Source organism: Pongo abelii, chromosome 11 (assembly GCF_028885655.2).
Source record: "Pongo abelii isolate AG06213 chromosome 11, NHGRI_mPonAbe1-v2.0_pri, whole genome shotgun sequence".
Classification (NCBI taxonomy): domain Eukaryota; kingdom Metazoa; phylum Chordata; class Mammalia; order Primates; family Hominidae; genus Pongo; species Pongo abelii.
Window position 1 is genome coordinate 90,413,294 of NC_071996.2, and position 19,428 is coordinate 90,432,721.

The 19,428-nt window shown below is 35.2% G+C and overlaps 1 protein-coding gene across 6 annotated transcripts in view; it reads right to left on the reverse strand.

Annotated features, from left to right (window-relative positions):
• The window catches only part of TFPI (tissue factor pathway inhibitor), a 93,652-nt gene that overhangs the window by 37,656 nt on the left and 36,568 nt on the right, over window positions 1–19,428 (reverse strand). For all 6 annotated transcript variants that reach the window (XM_009237892.4, XM_063712392.1, NM_001131209.1 and 3 more), the window contains 2 exon segments: window positions 7,667–7,789; window positions 891–1,088 (listed from right to left, as the gene is read on the reverse strand). In XM_009237892.4, coding sequence (XP_009236167.3) covers window positions 891–1,088; window positions 7,667–7,787 — 319 coding nt within the window. In that variant the 5' untranslated portion in view covers window positions 7,788–7,789.

The following is a 19,428-nucleotide window of genomic DNA, read 5'->3' on the forward strand; positions in this document are numbered from 1 at the left end:
ATAAGATAATTAGCAAAATTTGCAAAAATGTTAAATTTTAGTAGGATTAATGCAGAATAAAAGTTTAATATAATATGATGTACTTTTGAAATTTATAACTTAGTAATATTAATATAAAACATTGGGTTTAGTAAAGTCCACAAGGGTCATCAGGGATGATTTTTGTTTTCTATGGTATTCTATTTTTATTTCCTGTAGTATTTTAAGGTTCCAATAATAAAAACAAATCTTAAATTTCATATATAGTTCTACTATTTTATGCAGCTTAGAATTTTCTAATTAAGAGCCATAGAGCTTCAATTTCCAGATTCACGATCTTGAGAGAGGACAGTGATGAGACCATTGTGTTGACAAAGGAAAGACTAAGTCAATGTGACTAACGGTTTTTCTTCTGCCAACTGAGATTACAAGTCTGGGAGGCTGAATTACACCCACTTTATTTTAAAAATACTTCACAATTCTGTGAACATGAGTTGAGGTTTTTTTCTTCTGTCTTTATTATGGATAAGAGTATAAGACCATAAATGAGGCCTCATATATTTTATAATTCACTGATATGAAAAATGAAAAATGATAGTTGAATGTGCAAGTTGACCTTACCTAAAATTTGATAATTTGCTTGAAAATATCTCTCGGGCATATAGAGACTTTCTGGTACCTAAAATATGGGTGTTTCATGGTACAATTCAGAATTATCATTTTCCTTAAATGTTTTTAGACTTCCCTGAAAGTCTAAAAATGTGGAAATATAAGATTCCTTGGAAATATTAAAATAGCATGAAATTACTTTTCTCCCTAAATTATCAAATCCATAATTAGACTCTAAATATATAATTAGACTCTCAATAGCCCTAAAGGGTCTTGAGTAATAAGGGTTCCCAGAAACCTACCTCTTGTACACATTTTTTGGCACTCTTCCAAACTTTCAAATCGATTCTGATTTCCTTCACATCCCCCATATATAAATTCTTCACACTGGCGAGTGAAAATATTGAAGAAAAATCTCTTCATGAGTGCTTTACATGGGCCATCATCCGCCTTGAATGCACAAAATGAATGCATAAGTTTCAGTGGTGGCAACTCAGTATCTATAAGGTAAAAATAAAAGATATAACATGTAATCTCCATCAACACTATAGTAATGTTCTTTATTTCCTTTTTAATATGTCCTGATTTTAAGGAAAAGTGCAATAAAACATGCTAAGAAACTATAAAAAGTTATTCAGTTATCAAAATGGTAGATAAAGTTAATAAATTCACCAAATGAGACACAACTTCTAGACTCTTGTTAGAGAGGTATTGCTTAAATCGTACCAACCGAACTGGGAGGGAATTGAGTAGTAGTTGTAAGGCAGCTTCATTCAAGTGGATGTGTCCACAATAGACCTCTTCTTTTAACTCAGCTAACGGACAGTTCTTTGAATTTCTCTCCCTAACCCACACTTGTGTCACTTTTTACACATAAAACAACTCTTTAAAAGCAACAGCATATTCACATTCATATATATATCTCTGTATGTATACACACACATATGTATATAACACTATCTTAAACCATTCCCTAATTATAAAAATTTATGTGTTTGATGTTATGAAAAATGTACTTCATGGTGCTTTTTTTTTTTTTAACTTACCATACCATGCTTGGGTTTTAATAATGTTGAAATAATGTAAATAATGCTTTCTATGTTTTAAATAGAATGAGGCAATTCTTTTGACTTCAAATTATATATATATTTTAAAAATATTTAACTACTAATTTTCATAACAGAATTTTCTATACTGGGAATGGACATACACATAGAGGAAACTCAACTAGATTTTTTTAAACATTTTATTTTTTTCAAGTCCAATAAAATTAATAGAAGCCTAATATTAAATAAGGTCTATTTGTTTACCAGTAAAGATAGACACTGAAAATTGTGGGTGGTGCAACCAAAAGAATAATGACAAAAATACCATATAATACTTCTTGAATATTTTCTGCATATTGAGTCTATGTATTTTCTATGTCTTTGGCAATTGATTATTAATCTCTTATGGAGAATATTGAAACTTATAAATGACCTAAACCAATTTTTCCTCTAGAGGGCAGCAATATTATATTAAATTAAACAGATGAGTATAAATATCTTGAAAAAAAGTGTTTTCATGCATTCTAAAATAGTTTACTTTGAACAACAACAAAAAAATGAATGGATGAGACTTTGATATTTTCACATAAAATATTTTTAAAGCATAAAATACAGGACAAGTTTTTGGAGTATGATTGTCTCAAAAGAAATCAGTTTTAAATTTCCAGTAATTTCAAAACGTGAATTTTTTGAAAGAGAAAATATGTGTATAATAAAAGTTAAATTAGATAATTTTATTAATCTCATTCCACCCATAATATATTATTATTCTAATCATCAATTTTGAATTAATAGCAAGTATTGGTCTTATTTTAGTAATGTTAAAGCTCTTTGTAACAAAATGATTGAAATGATATTGTTAATTTTTTACATGAGTCATAAAATTGTAAGTAGTCTTTACAATCTTGGAAGGGTTAAAAATACAGCTTTCTATACATAAGTTGGCATTTTCATGCTGTTTGATTCACGTGACACTAATTATTTTTGAACATGTAAATTTTATCTCAACTACTAACACTGCTTTCAATTTTTAAAAATTCTAGTTAAATTTACATAATACCATCTCATTATTTTGATCTATTTGATAAGTTAATTGATTATTTTTTTCAATGGAAATGAATTGAGCTGACAGAACTGATGGAAGAGTATGTTTTTCAGGTCCAGAATTTGTTAACTTAGAATAACATATGACAGAGAATTATTATGATACGGGGATAGTTTCAGCACCAAGCACAGTTGTTATAAAATAGCTAATTAGCAAGTAAGAATGTTGATCAAATCTTAAACTAAAGTTGAGTTTTATGCACATATGCATTTGTGTGTCTTCAAATTTCTCTGGAGTTATATTCAATTGACAAAATATAATGTTTGTATTTACCAACATGATTTTTAAAATAATTTTAACCAATAACAGTGTCACTAAATCCAATAAATATCTATAGTCTATATACAAATAATTGTATCAAAGTGAGTTAAGAAATATTGGTGAACGTTGACAAGTTTAAATGTCATTTCTTTTTTTTCAAATCCTTTATCTAACATTTTATGTTGATGAACTTATCTAAAATATGACAATTTGCTTTAGAAAGTCTCTCAGGCATATGGAGAGTTTCTGGTACCTGTAAATATGAGTACTTCATGGTAAAATTGTCCATTTTTCTTAAATTAGACACACAAGTACTTTTTCATAGAAATTCATAACAAAATGTAATTGAGGATTGCTAGAAATACTTTCTAAAAATCGAAAAATGTATGAACCAAAATGACTTGTTAAAACACATTTTCTCTATCACTGAAGTTATAATTGTCAGTTTAAATTTAAAAATCATTGAATTTTTTTTCTGAGTGGCACATTTATGAATAACTGTAAATGCTGTTTGTATTTTTTTGTCTTTACTTAAGGATTTTAGAATTCCAAGCTGACATTTTGAGTTGTTATGAGAACCCAGAAAATTTGGTGTGAAGACCCTAAGTGGTGCATCTGACTTACAGCAGGCCCACAATAAGTATCATCAAATTTCGTATCGTGAGTTTCTGAACTCTAGATATGTTTGTTCTGAAACCAATAAAAATATGACCTATCAGCTCCTTAAATATGGGACCCCACAATTCACATAACAAAGCAGGAATAAAAATATTCTGGCATTTGTAATTTTACAGCTATATACCATTATCTCAAATTGCTGTAGAAATTCTCATATAATGTGATGTTATTCATTCCCAAGTTAACATTACTTTAGAACTTTAGAGACAAGTTATTGAGGCAGTGTTTCACATAGAAAACTTGAATAAAGATCTGTATCTGCAGAACACAGGGAACTTTACCTAATACCTGCATTGCCATGTATATTCAGAGAAATCATTTTTTATAAATTGATAATTTTATCAGATACTAATTGATGATTTCTCTACTTTTTATTCTTAATATATTTGATAATGTTTATCAACAAGCTAAATCTTTTTTCCATTTTCTGCATTAAAGATCTAATCACCTCTAGTTCAAGCTGCTACTTAGGAATTTCGCCAGCAGGTGGTGGCAGTGCACCAAAAAGGCAAAAGCTGATAAACTAGCTGTAGTAGTCGTACCTAGCAACAATAGCTAATGTTGCTCACTGAGTAATTACAATACTCTTGACATTTTTATAATTGTACCCTTTAATGATCATAACCACCTACGGAGTTAGGCATTATTATCTTCATTTTATAAATTATAAAATAGCATTGCAGAAATTAAGTAAATAACTTAAATTCATACCATAAATGATGGGTTTAAAATTGATCCTCATATGGTTTTACAACAGCTCTCTCACACATTCTTAATAAGTGCATGATATTGTCACAGATATGTGACTGAGATTCCTAAAGTAGCATTTGGATCAAGCATACAGTTTTAATTATATAATTTCCACTCAATCAACAACTTTTTTTTTCAAACATTCACCTTTATGAAACTAAAAATGGTTTCAATAATGGAAGTAGGTGATAATTTTATAGAAATTTTCTAGGAGAAACACTAAGTATTAACTTTTATGAATTATATTTTGTTAATTATTAGGTGATTATTTGTCTTTATTCACACTTTAATGTATTTCTTATAGAAATCCTGTATTAGAATATTCTTTGTGCAGTGATCTTGCAGCCCACACCTAAGCACAACAACCCTGGACTCAAGCAATGAATGGCCAGGTGTGCTGTGTGACCCACAGTGCCATGCCACTCCACCGAAAAGGGATGGAAATCTGCCTTGGTTTTCATTTCTTATTTTGAATAAACCCTTTTGAATGTTAATAATTGGGTATTGACCATGCGTCAAGCACTGTGCTGTCACTACAGATATGACAGTAAATTAGATGACAGCAGCCCGTCGTTCATGGAGCATATAGACACTAAGGACTTACATAAACATTCAGAAAGTTCTGGGTGCTGTGCGAGTGAAGAGTAGGATACCTAAATTAGCCTGAAGGGGTCAGCGATAACTTTCCTGAGAGTCGAAATTGAGACTTGAAGGAAACGTTTACAGAGGTAATAATTATCTGCCAGCAGCTATGAGAAAGCAAAACACATACAGGGCAATCTAAAAGGAATTTAATCTGATCCAGTCATATAAATAGAATTATGGTTTATATTGAATCATTTGCATTTGATGTCATGAATTTTATGTCTCATAGTCTGAAGGTTACAATCCTGCCTTCCCCTCCTCTCCCCCCGCCCCAGTCCTGGGATGTTGGATAGAAGCTTACTATAATATTTGCTGCCTGAAAACATGTCATGCCCTTGACTGTAAGAATACTCATCCTCTTGGAACTTATTTGCGAATCTAGGGCTTTCAGGTAACTTACCATCTAAGAATCCACATGCTGCTAGACTCTAATTAAAGGATTTTATTTTATTTTATTTTATTTTATTTTCTGGCAGGGAAGAACAAACACATGTACCTTTTGCCTTCTCTGTGTCAGAAAATGTGCCAGATGCTTTTCCACTTTTTATATAAAAACCATAGGAAATTAGTTATTTACATTATTCATTTACAGCTTAGGACACTGGTAGTCAGAAAGTTTAAATAACTTATTCAGTCTCACAAAGGTACTAGGTGGCAAACTACACCTGCAAACTCAGGTCTGTCTGATTCTAAATCCTACAAAAGATACTTGCCTTTTACTAAATGTTCACTCTTAATTTTCTCTCTCCTAGCCCAGTGGAATTGTTTTAAAAAGCTTATCACCACTCTTTTTATTATCATTTTTGCCTTATCTAGACGTTAATTCTAGATTATCCTCCCTGCTGATTTGACTGTTAAAAAATCATCTACTATTTACTTGTGAGAGAAGCAATAAAATTTGATGTATTTTTCTATTAATAAGAGTACCTTATTTCAATTAAATAATATACTTCTATAAAATGATGTTATGATCTTAGCATCATGTGATAAATTGTGTCTCCAAAATAGAATTTTTTCAGATGTGAGATAAGGTTATTATAAAAATTAATTTTAAACAAAAACAAAACAAAACTAGAAAAAACTGCAACTAGTTGGTGAAGAGGTCTTTAAGTCTAGCTTAAATATCAAAATTCTTTGTTATCCACCTAGGTTTGGAAGCTACCTTATAGTAATTTTAAATTCTGGCCTAATTACTGATGACTTAATTCTGGATTATTGATTGACTGTGGCAGCAGCAACAATTTCAGGAACTTCCGGGTTAACCAATATTCATTTTCTCAGTCCAGTTGAGGAAAATTGGACTGGGACAATACAGGGAACACTTGGATCTATTTGCTTCTCACTTCCCACAAGTGAGACTGCCTGTTTTTTCCCTGTGAGGACTTATTTTATCCTCCACCTTCCTTGTTTCTGTAGCCTCCAGAATGTTAGAATTTTAACCCACCATCCTTTGAGAAAAAAGCCGAATGAGGGATTGAAACTCATAATGTTCAAATTCCTATTTTCAAAAGGTACGTTAGGGTTTTTACTAAATAATGCTTCACCTCTAGGAAATTTTTATAAGATGACTTCCCCTTGCAGAGCCCTCAGAGAACCAAGCTTGATTGAATCTCCTTCCTCTTCTCATCAACAGCAGCACTCTCCATGCTTCTGTCACTTTGTTTACTACTTTATACGGAAATAAACTGTCCACCCTTCACACTCCCCTAGGAAACGGCGAGATTCTTGAGCACCTCATCTCAGCCATACCTGTTTCTCTAGCACCTTCCACAGTTTCAGGCCCAGAAGATGTATTTATTCAAACTTTATTAAAGTACACTGAACACAGTCATTTTAAAAAGCTATTAGAGATATCAAATAAGAATGCATTTATGGAAATCTGTTTTACATCTTAAACCACTATACAAAAATAAGCTATCATTTTGTTAATATTCTCTCATTAATACCAATGCTTGAGATTTCTGTCAACAATTTACCAATTTGCCACAAAATGTTACTTTAAGAAAGGTATATATCCACAATAATCATCACCATACAGTCTTCTCCTTGCTCTATTTTTTATTGTTAATATTCTCATTTTTAGACACAAGAGTTTTATGGGATTAGATCTAATTTATATTACTAGATCCTTTGGTGTCCTGGTTGACTAGATTTTTATATTAGTCTCGACTGGGAAGTTTTGATTTTGGAAATATGGGGAAGAAAGAGAGAATAGCTGAAACCTCAGATGTCTGAAGTTCCCTTTCCTCCTCACACTTTTCCTAGCCAAAGGGTAGCATCAAATGTCATAGGGAGTTATTTTTACAACATTTTGCTCCTTGCAATAGCCCAGAGCTACTCCAGTGTTTAATATTGTATGCTAAAAAAAGAGAGAAGTGTTTCAGCTAAAGTTACTTGGTTTCGGACTGTTTAAAACACACATGTGTGTGTATACACACACACACACACACATTAGGTATAATAAATTTCCAAAGAAAAATATCACTTCAATAACAACTAATTTCCCTCCACAATGGAAAAATATGGTAGATTTTTTAGATTAAAATTGAGAGCTTTAACTAGCTTAAAAAGATAAATGCTTCTAATATTTTACCTGTGATAATCGTGTGTTCTTCATCTTCCTCAGAATCAGCATTAAGAGGGGCAGGGGCAAGATTAAGCAGCAGGCATACGGAAGCCCAAAGTGCATATACCTTCTTCATTGTGTAAATCATCTCTGAAATACAGAACCCATACATATCTAATAAATAAAGTGTTAATATGCACTCATTTACAGACTAGTAAACATCATATGTGTACTTCATATGCAAATTTCTATGCCATTTTATGTGTATACACATACATTTCTTTGTGCATACTCAATGAGTCATACTTAAAACGTATATGTAGTATTCAGAATTATGGGCAAACACATTCAGTGCATATATTTATTAATATTCAAGCAAACAGGTCATATTTCAACTTTGAAAATATAAATAAAAAGGACAGTAATTGAGAGACATGGGTAAATGCTGATCAATATGGCGAAGTATGTATTAAAGTCCATTTCCATGTGCAGTTTTACTTTCCACATCTTTCACACAGCTATTCTTTCTCAGTCAGAACCAATAATTATTTAGGCATTTTTCTATTATTTCTTTAATGCAACTTTTAATTCCTGATTTATCCTTCCCTCTGCTCTAGTTCTTCTTTTAAAAAGGAAACACATTTTCAGAATTTTCATCTTTGTTTCCTTTAAAAAAATGTGTTATTTACATCAATTTCCTAACCAGGTTTTCTATGAGATAGCAGACAGCCAAAACAGAGGACAAAAGAAGTGTCTGACATTCGAGTTAGTCCTGTTTCCCAGTTCATTATTCCCCAGTTTAGGGAGTTATCTGATTCAAAAAGTTTCACAGAAAAGTGAGTCTAAGTGATAAGCCATCACTCTTACACTCTAAAGGAAACAGATTTCAATAGGCGAGTGAGACTTTTCCTGTTTCAACGTTGTTTAAAGATCTATCGCCAAAAAAGAAGAAAAAAAGAAAAGAAAAGAAAGAAAGAAAGAAAGAAGTCACCTCTATTTTTTTAAAGATGACTTCTTCTTTGGATTTAAAGGTGGAAGGAAAAGTGTAATGATCATGCAACACAAAAAAATAAAAGAAGGGAACACTTGTTTCCTTCCTGTTCTCAGCCACCAGTGCCATACCAGTCAGGAAGGAAAGCGAGATCTTATCAGCAAACATTCACAAATGCAGGGACAGATACTTCATCAAAAACAATCTAGAGAATTATCTGGTTTTGCCTGTAGCAGATCACAGCTGCAATATACACCATTGTGGGTAGCCATATAATAATGAAGTAATAAATGTTATTATGCTTTAAGTTTCATTAAAATCACTAGTGAGATATATAACCTTTTTTTCTCACAACACTTTGCAAGTGTTAATATACATTTGATTTTTAGTCAGTAGAGATGTCATATATCTTGTAAATCATACCATAAACCATTTGAATTCACAAATATATATACATATTTATATAGATACATGATTTTGAAGAATCTTTAAACTAAACTTATAATCCTTATCGCATTTTTGAACACATATTTTTCAGAGATTCGTTTATTTCCATTTGATTCTTTGAAATATACTATCCTGCTATACTTTGAGTATAAAATACAGAGTGTACTCTGCATCACACAGTTCAGGAAGCAGGCTGAGGTTGGGGGCCTGCTGAAGCCCTTGAGAGAGAGGGCTCTAAATTCAGCAAGTTCCTCTCTTAAAAAATGGCGGCCTAGGGTATTGCCTAAACTTAGTACTTTAGACTTTCGTTGGGTGCTAGGATTAGAAACCAGCTCTGACAAACTTGGATCATCAGTTTATTTATTCTAGAATATGTGGAACAATCTGAGATGACAAGGGCAGGCTTGCATTGGTTCTCAGAAACAGCTAGAGCTGGTGAGCTGAGCGACACCAGGTATCTCTCATTGTGGCTACACTCCTTAGACAGCTTTATTTTCTCTCAGTGTGACCCAATCTTCTCTGCATAGCATGACGCATGAACAATGGACTGTCCTGGGTTTTAAACCTTAAGAGTTTTTCAATCAGACTAGTGTGAGTACTTCTCTTTATGGTCCAGGCTTAAACAGCTTGAGACTTGCTCTGATAGTTTCAGCATGAAACAAAGGACACCTTTTGGACCAATCCATTTGAGTTGGGAATTGTAGGAGACAATCATAGATTTGATGGACCCAAAACCAGCCTGGGGTCAGGAATAAGAAAATGTAATAGCATGGCAAATATTAATGGAACCATATGGTTTGGGTGGTGGAAAGGGACAAGTGTAACTCCCAGAAGGAGGAAATTATTGCTTTCAGAAGGGAAGGGTGTTGGACAGATAAATGACTATATGACTATATGACTATATACCACAGCAAGCCATAGATAAATAGTAGCATATGTAATTTTTTTTTAAAAAAGGAAAAGCAAAAGGCAAATAAAGTACATGAATTGCAGGAGGAATCAAACATCTAAATTTTTACTCAAAAATTCTGTCTGGTTCTGGGTGATAACAGATTTAATGTAGGGATGAATCCATGCACTAACTTCTATATACCATGCAAAATCTTTTTCCTTTTGGAAAAATCCAACTTTCTTAAAATTAGAAAACAGAGGTTTATAAAACACCATTTGCGGATCTCCTCCCCCCATAGATCAGCAGAGAATTTGCTGTAAAGATCTGCTTGATAAGCCCATAATCCTGGCTTTCTAATAGAAACATCTTCTTTTAAAAAAATTGACCCTATTATTTAAAATAGTTTTAGATTTACAAAAAAAAAAAAAATTGAGAAGAATGTACAGAGACTTCTCATAAACCCCACACCCAGTTTCCCTATTAACATGTTATGTTAGTATGGTGCACTTATCATTAATATACCAAAATTGATACATTGTTACTAACTAAAGTCCATATGTTAATCAAATATCCTTAGCTTTTCCCTAGCACGTTTCTGTTCTAGCAACCCATCCAGAATACCAAATTGCTCTAGTTGTCATCTCTCCTTAAGTTCCCTTGGCTGTGACAGTTTCTCAGATTTTTCTTATTTTTGATGATCTTGACAGTTTTGAATAATACTGGTCAGGTATTTTGCAGGGTATCCCCTTACTAGAATTTATCTGATGTTTTTACTCATAATTAGACCAGGCTTATGGGGTTTGGGAAAGAAGATAACAGAGTTAAAGTGCCATTTTTGTCACATTATGACAAGGATACATACTACCAACATAATTTATGACTGCTGATATTGATCTTAAACACCTGAGTGAGGTAATGATTGTTAGATTTCTCCACTATGAAGTTGCTTTCTACCCTACCTTTCCATACTGTTTATTTATTTATTTTTTTATACTTTAAGTCCTGGGATATATGTGCAGAACATGCAGGTTGGTTACATAGGTATACGCATGGCATGTTGGTTTGCTGCACCCATCAACCCATCATCTACATTAGGTATTTCTCCTAGTGCTATCCCTCCCCTAGCCTCCCACCCCCTGACAGACCCTGGTATGTGAGTTCCCTTCCCTGTGTTCATGTGTTATCATTGCTCAACTTCCACCTATGAGTGAGAACATGTGGTGTTTGGTTTTCTGTTCCTGTGTTAGTTTGCTGAGAATGATGGTTTCCAGCTTCATCCATGTGTCTGCAAAGAACATGAACACATCCTTTTTTATGGCTGCATAGTATTCCATGGTGTATATGTGCCACATTTTCTTTATACAGTCTATCATTGATAGGCATCTGGGTTGGTTCCAAGTCTTTTCTATTGTGAATAGTGCCGCAGCAAACATATGTGTGCAAGCATCTTTATAGTAGAATGATTTATACTGGGTCAAATGGTATTTCTGGTTCTAGATCCTTGAGGAGTTGCCACACCATCTTCCACAATGGTTGAACTAATTTACACTCCCAACAATAGTATAAAAGAGTTTTTATTTCTCCAGCATCTGTTGTTTCCTGACTTTTTAATGATCACCATTCTAACTGACCAGTGATGATGGGCTTTTTTTCATATGTTTGTTGGCTGCATAAATGTCTTCTTTTGAGAAGTGCCTGTTCATATCCTTCATCCACTTTTTGATGGGGTTGTTTTTTTCTTGTAAATTTGTTTAAGTTCTCTGTAGATCCTAGATATTAGCCTTCTGTCAGATGGATAGATTGCAAAAATTTTCTTCCATTCTGTAGGTTGCCTGTTCACTCTGATGATAGTTTCTTTTGCTTTGCAGAAGCTCTTTAGTTTAATTAGATCCCATTTGTCAATTTTGGCTTTTGTTGCCATTGCTTTTGGTGTTTTAGTCATGAAGTCTTTGCCCATACCTATGTCCTGAATGGTATTGCCTGGGTTTTCTTTTAGGGTTTTTATGGTTTTGGGTCTTATGTTTAAGTCTTTAATCCATCTTGAGTTAACTTTTGTATAAGGTGTAAGGAAGAGGTCCAGTTTCTGTTTTCTGCATATGGCTAGCCAGTTTTCCCAACACGATTTATTAAATAGGAAATCCTTTCCCATTGCTTATATTTGTCAGGTTTGTCAAAGATGAGATGATTTTAGATGTGTGCTGTTATTTCTGAGGGGTCTGTTCTGTTCCATTGGTCTATATATCTGTTTTGGTACCAGTACCATGCTGTTTTGATTACTGTAGCCTCATAGTATAGTTTGAAGTCAGGTAGCGTGATGCCTCCAGCTTTGCTCTTTTTGCTTAGGATTGTCTTGGCTACATGGGCTGTTTTTTGGTTCCATATGAAGTTTAAAGTAGTTTGTTTTTTCTAATTTTGTAAAGAAAGTCAATGGTAGCTTAATGGGGATAGCATTGAATCTATAAATTGGGCAGTATGGCCATTTTTCAATATTGATTCTTCCTATCCATGAGCATGAGATGTTTTTCCATTTGTTTGTGTCCTCTTTTATTTCCTTGAGCAGTGGTTTGTAAATCTCCTTGAAGAGGTCCCTCGCATCCCTTGTGAGTTGTATTCCTAGGTATTTTATTCTCTTTGTAGCAATTGTGAATGGGAGTTCACTCATGATTTGGCTCTCTGTTTGTCTGTTATTGGTGTATAGGAATGCTTGTGATTTTTGTATCCTGAGACTTTGCTGAAGTTGCTTATCAGCTTAAGGAGATTTGGGGCTGACAAGATGGGCTTTTTAAATATAAAATCATGTCATCTGCAAACAGAGACAATTTGACTTCCTCTCTTCCTATTTGAATAAACTTTATTTCTTTCTCTTGCCTGAGTGCCCCGGCCAGAACTTCCAATACTATGTTGAGTAAGAGTGGTGAGAGAGGGCATCTTTGTCTTGTACTGGCTTTCAAAGGGAATGCTTCCAGGTTTTGCCCATTCCATATCATATTGGCTGTGAGTTTGTCATAAATAGCTATTATTATTTTGAGATACGTTCCATCAATACCTAGTTTATTGCGAATTTTTAGCATGAAGAGGTGTTGAATTTTATCGAGGGACTTTTCTGCATCTATCAAGATACTCATGTAGTTTTTGTCATTGGTTCTGTTTATGTGATAGATTAAGTTTATTGATTTGTGTATGTTGAACCAGCCTTGCATCCCAGGGATGAAGCCGACTTGATCGTGGTGGATAAGCTTTTTGATGTACTGGTGGATTTGGTTTGCCAGTATTTTATTGAGGATTTTTGCACTAATGTTCATCAGGGATATTGGCCTGAAATTTTCTTTTTTTTTGCTGTGTGTCTGCCGGGTTTTGGTATCAGGATGATGCTGGCCTCATAAAATGAGTTAGGGAGGTGTCCTTCTTTTTCTATTGTTTGGAATAGTTTCAGAAGGAATGGTACCATCTCCTCTTCATACCTCTGGTAGAATTCAGCTGTGAATCTGTCTGATCCTGGGCTTTTTTTGGTTGCTAGGCTATTAGTTACTGCCTCAATTTCAGAACTTGTTATTGGTCTATTCAGGGATTCAACTTCTTCCTGGTTTAGACTTGGGAGGGTGTATGTGTCCAGGAATTTATCCATTTCTTCTAAATTTTCTAATTTATTTGTGTAGAGGTGTTTATAGTATTCTCTGATGGTAGTCTATTTCTGTGGGATCAGTGGTGATATCCCCTTTATCATTTTTTATTGTGTCTATTTGCTTCTTCTCTTTTTTCTTCTTCATTAGTCTGGCTAGCAATCTATCTATTTGCTGATCTTTTCAAATAACCGGCTCCTGTATTCATTGATTTTTGAAGGGTTTTTCCTGTCTCTATCTCCTTCAGTTCTGCTTTGATCTTAGTTGTCAGATATAAAAAGAGTTCCTCTTTAAAAGTTTGGCTTGTTTAATGTCCTTGCTCTTTGTTCCCTACTCCCAAAGCCAAACTACATTCCTTATCCTTTATGCCTCCCTGTTTTAGTTTCAGTAAACAACTTTTGTATCATTCCTTATCTACAGAGCCCACATCTGCTAATCAATCTGTAAATTACCCCTCCCATTGTCCACCAGTGTAATCACACCCCTGCCCCTTTCAAGTTAGCCAATCAAGTTCAGTGTCGATTGTACAGTCCAACTCCAGCTAACAGAGACTAGACACATGTCAGAGATGATAAATTCATCTTCAAAAAGTTTTAGTTCCGTGTTCTTCCGGTTCTTTGTTTTTCCAGTTTCTATAGTTAACTGTGCTGTAAACAACCCTTCCCACCAGTCCTAATCTATAACTTACATCTGTTCTGTTCCCTTAGTTACGCACTCTACAACTATTCTTCCTGCTGAAACTACTTGTCCTACCACTGTAACCCACATCCTTGCTCTATTCAGATTAGCCAATCAAAATTAGCTTAGATTATACAGTCCAACTCAGCCAGTAAAAAAAAGACACAAGAGTAAAAGCCTCTTGTGTTAAAAATAAAAACCCCTGCCCACCCCTCTTGGTGTGCTTTCAAAATGACAAGTGCGAATAACACCCTTCTACTAAGAGAGGAGACCACCCCTCATATTGTCTTATGCCCAACTTCTGCCTCCAAAGAAAGAAGTAAAAACTAAAAGGCAGAAATGAAATCCACAGGCAGACAGCCCGGTGCTGCGCCCAGGGTCTGGTAGTTAAAGATCGACCCCTGACCTAACCAGTTATGTCATCTATAGATTCCAGACATTGTATGGAAAAGCATTGTGACAATCCCTGTCCTGTTCTGTTCCATTCTGATTACTGGTGCATGCAGCCCCCAGTCATGTACCCCCTGCTTGCTCAATCAATCACGACCCTCTCACACAGACCTCCTTAGAGTTGCAGGCCCTTAAAAGGGACAGGAATTGCTCACTTGGGGAGCTCGGCTTTTGAGATGCAAGTCTGCCAAAATTCCCAGCTGAATAAAGCTCCTTATTTCTTTAACCTGGTGTCTGAGGAGTTTTGTCTACGGCTGGTTCTGCTACATTTCTTGGTTCCCTGACCAGGAAGCCAGGTGATTAACAGAGGCCGAGGCAGCCCCTTAGGCAGCTTAGGCTGTGGAGCATCCCTGTGGGGACTCCAGCCAGCTTGAGCCACGCGGATCCTGAGAGCGCTCCCAGTTAGGCATTTGCCCCAGTGGAACGCCTCGTCAGAGCAGTGCACGGCAGGCCCTTGCAGAGGGTCAACGCAGTAGCTAAACACCGGGAAAGAATTGGCACTTGCAATCTGGACATCTGAAACTTGGTACGACTGGTCTTTGGAACTTGCCCACTCCATTTGAGTGGAAGCATGGCCTGATCACCCACAGTGTGTCTGTACCAGCACTTTGGTTTTTGTTTTTGACTTGACTTGGATTGCTTAATACTTTGGTTTTGGTTTTGACCTGGGTTGGATTTCTTGATACTCTGATTTTGGTTTTGACTCTGGTTTGGTGTAAACTGTAAAAGTGTCTGTGTGCCCTTTTTACCTGTTCTTTGTTTTGCGGTGTGCCTGTGGTGTTTTGTCTCGAGGAAGCATGGGTCAGGCACAAAGTAAGCCCACCCCACAAGGAACTATGTTGAAAAATTTCAAGAAAGGATATAAGGGAGATTATGGTGTTACTCTGACACCAGGAAAATTTAGAACTTTATGTGAAATAGACTGGTCAGCATTAGAGGTCGGTTTCCCATCAGAAGTAAGCCTTGACAGGTCCCTTGTTTCAAAGGTATGGCACAAGGTAACCTGTAAGCCAGGGCATGCAGACCAGTTCCTGTGCATAGACACTTGGTTACAGCTGGTTTTAGATCCCCCCCTCCCCACAGTGGTTAAGAGAACAGCAGCATAAGCGGCTGACAGAGGCAAGGAAAGACCAGCAGAGAGAGAGAGAGAGGAAAGAGACAGAGAGGAAAAGAGGCGAAGAGACAGAGAAAGTAACAGAGAGGAAGAGACAGAAAGACAAAGAGGGAGTCAAGGAAAGAGAGAAAGAGAGAGATATACAAGTAGTTAAGAAAAAAAAACAGTGTACCCTACTCCTTTAAAAGCCAAGGTAAATTTAAAACCTATAATTGATAATTAAAGGTATTCTCCATAACCCTATAACACTCCAATACCACTTTGTTGTCAGTGTAAACAAGGGAATACCCCAAAAGCACTGAGGCCACTGATAACCCCTAGACATCCTATCAAAAATCCTTGACCCAGTAACCTGCAGATGGCCCAAATGCATTCAATCTGTAGCAGCAACTGCTTTGCTAACAGAAGAAAGTAGAAAAATAACTTTTAGGGGAAACCTCATTGTGAGCACACCTTACCAGTTCAGAAGTATCCTAAGTTAAAAAAAAAAAGACAGAAAGGTAGCTTACTAACTTAAAAATCTTAAAGTATAAGGGTATTCTGTTAGAAAAAAATAAACAAGATGATTTAACATTAACCACTGAAAATTCTCTTAACCCAGCAGGTTTCCTAACAGGAGATTTAAATCTTAATTACTATACAAAGGTTCGACCAGACCTAAGAGGAACTCCCTTCAGGACAGGATGATAGATGGTTCCTCCTGGGTAATTGAAGGAAAAAAAAAAGCCGTCTATACCAATTCTAAGTTAATTTGAACTAAACAAGGTCTTATTAATAGCAAAGGATAATTGAAATACCAAACTTACAAGGTTTTCAACAAAAATAAAGTTTGCTAAAAGTTAACAGTGTAACATGTATTATAGTAACTTCTAATCTTGTGGTCTTAGACAGTCTAGTCCACAGACATAAAGGAAGTTTGCTTCGGAAAAGAATGGTTATCATCTTCAAAACAAAAAAGGGAAAAAAAGGGGAGGAGGCGCGAAATTTATGTAAAAAGAATGTTATATGGTAAATTCTTGTCCTGAAATAAATTAACTGGTTGTTTAAAGAAAGAAATGTTTGTAATAAGTCAGAAAGTTAAAGCATGTCAAGGAATTGTCTGTGAAAGTCATGAAAGAAAAAAAAGTTATAAAACGGAATTTATGCAAGAAATGTTGTATAATTTAAAAGTAATTGGGCCTCCTGAATGTAAAACTATTGAAGAAACAGTTTATGTGCAAGGTGTATAAGGAAAGTAAAATATACCTTTGGTAAAGGGATTATAAGGAGGCATAAGAATGTGGATTTTTACCTACATTAAAAGGTTAAAAAAAAGTTTCGTTTTGAAGGTTTAAGCAAGTTTTAAAACATTAATCATAAAGAAAATTCTGTGTGTAAACATATTAGCTAAAGTTAAAGAGGTATCATCCAGTTTTTCTGTGAATTAAACATTAAAATAAAAACACAATGGGTTTTTTCTTAAATCACTAACCTGCTCTTTAACAAAAACTATAAAAGGTTAAAAAGAGTCTATAAAAATCTTACATTATGGTCCGACATTAAAAATTGAATAAATATGTCTACGAAGTTTTATTAAAACTAAGTTTAACATTAATAACACACTAATATAAAGGTGAAATTTAGCTTATCTGGTATAAAAATCACACAGGAAGCATTGTCAAATATAAAATGGTGTTTGGCTTTCTTTGGTCTAAAAACTAATAAAAATAGGAGGTGAGAAATAAAAATTTCTCAGTAGAAATGCACAAAGGACTATAAAGTCCACTGCTGATGTCCCCACATTGAAACCAAAAGGTTAATTTCTTAAAAATTATGTACTTGGTTTATCTTCCACTTTCCTTTCTCTCAAAACTAAGTCTTTTAGCACATGTACCACCCCTAGTATTTCTGGTAAACCAGCACCAGCCTAAAGATCACGTAAGAAGGAAAACTCGAGCCAGCTTGTGAAGGAGCTTACCTTGTGCTGCTAACCACCGAGACTGCTGTTCGTACAATGGAAAGGGGATGGATTCATCACACCCAAGTCAAGAAAGCACCACCCCCTCCAGAGTTGTGGGCCGTAGTCCCAGGGGACTATGTAATAGGAAACTGCTTACTACTCCCTTGTTTGCTACCTGTACTCCTTCAGGTAATAAAAAACTTCATCACTACCTTAGTTCACCAAAATGCTTCAGCACAAGTGTACTATATGAATCACTATTGCTCTGTCTTGCAAGAAGACACAGGTAGTGAGGATGAAAGTGAGAACTCCCACTAATGAGAGAGGTTCTCAAAGAGGGGGGAATAAGGGAGGAGACCAGCCCTCATATTGTCTTATGCCCAATTTCTGCCTCCAAATAAGGAAAAAGTAAAAACTAAAAGGCAGAAATGAAATTCACCGGCAGACAGCCCAGTGCAACACCCTGGGCCTGGTAGTTAAAGATCGACCCCTGACCTAACCGGTTATGTTATCTATAGATTCCAGACATTGTATGGAAAAGCACTGTGAAAATCCCTGTCCTGTTCTGTTCTGTTCTGATTACTGGTGCACACAGCCCCCAGTCACGTACCCCCGGCTTGCTCAATCGATCACGACCCTCTCACGTGGACCCCCTTAGAGTTGTAAGCCCCTAAAAGGGACTGGAATTGCTCACTTGGGGAGCTTGGCTTTTGAGATGCAAGTCTGCTGAAGTTCCCGGCTGAACAAAGCTCCTTCCTTCTTTAACCTGATGTCTGAGGAGTTTTGTCTGTGGCTCATCCTGCTACACTACAAAAGTAAAATTGCCTTACTAAGTAATCTTTTATTGAGCACACGTTTTCTTCACAGCACCAAGCACTTGTTTCTAACCTTAGTTATTTCTTGTCTTGTGCTAGCTTTTGAATTTGTTTACTCTTGCTTCTCTAGTTCTTTTAATTGTGATATTAGGGTGTCAATTTTAGATCTTTCCTGCTTTCTCTTGTGGGCATTTAGTGCTATAAATTTCCCTCTACACACTGCTTTAGCTGTGTCCCAGAGATTCTTGTATGTTGTGTCTTTGCTCTCATTGGTTTGAAAGAACTTATTTATTTCTGCCTTAATTTTGATATTTACCCAGTAGTCATTTAGGAGAAGGTTGTTCAGTTTCCATGTAGTTGTGCAGTTTCCATGTAGTTGTGCAGTTTTGAGTTTCTTAATCCTGAGTTCTAATTTGATTGCACTGTGGTCTGAGAGACTGTTTGTTATGATTTCCATTATTTTGCATTTGCTGAGGAGTGTTTTACATCCAATTATGTGGCTAAGTTTAAAATAAGTGTGATGTGGTGCTGAGAAGAATGTATATTCTGTTGATTTGGGATTGAGGGTTCCATAGATGCCTATTAGATCCACTTGGTCCAGAGCTGAGTTCAAGTGCTAAATATCCTTGTTAATTTTCTGTCTCATTGATCTGTCTAATATTGACAGTGGGGTGTTTAAGTCTCCTACTATTATTGTGTGGGAGTCTAAATCTCTTTGCAGGTCTCTAAGAACTTGCTATATGAATCTGGGTGCTCCTGTATTGTGTGCATATATATTAGGATAGTTAACTATTCTTGTTTCATTGATCCCTTTACCATTATATAATGCCTTTCTTTGGCTCT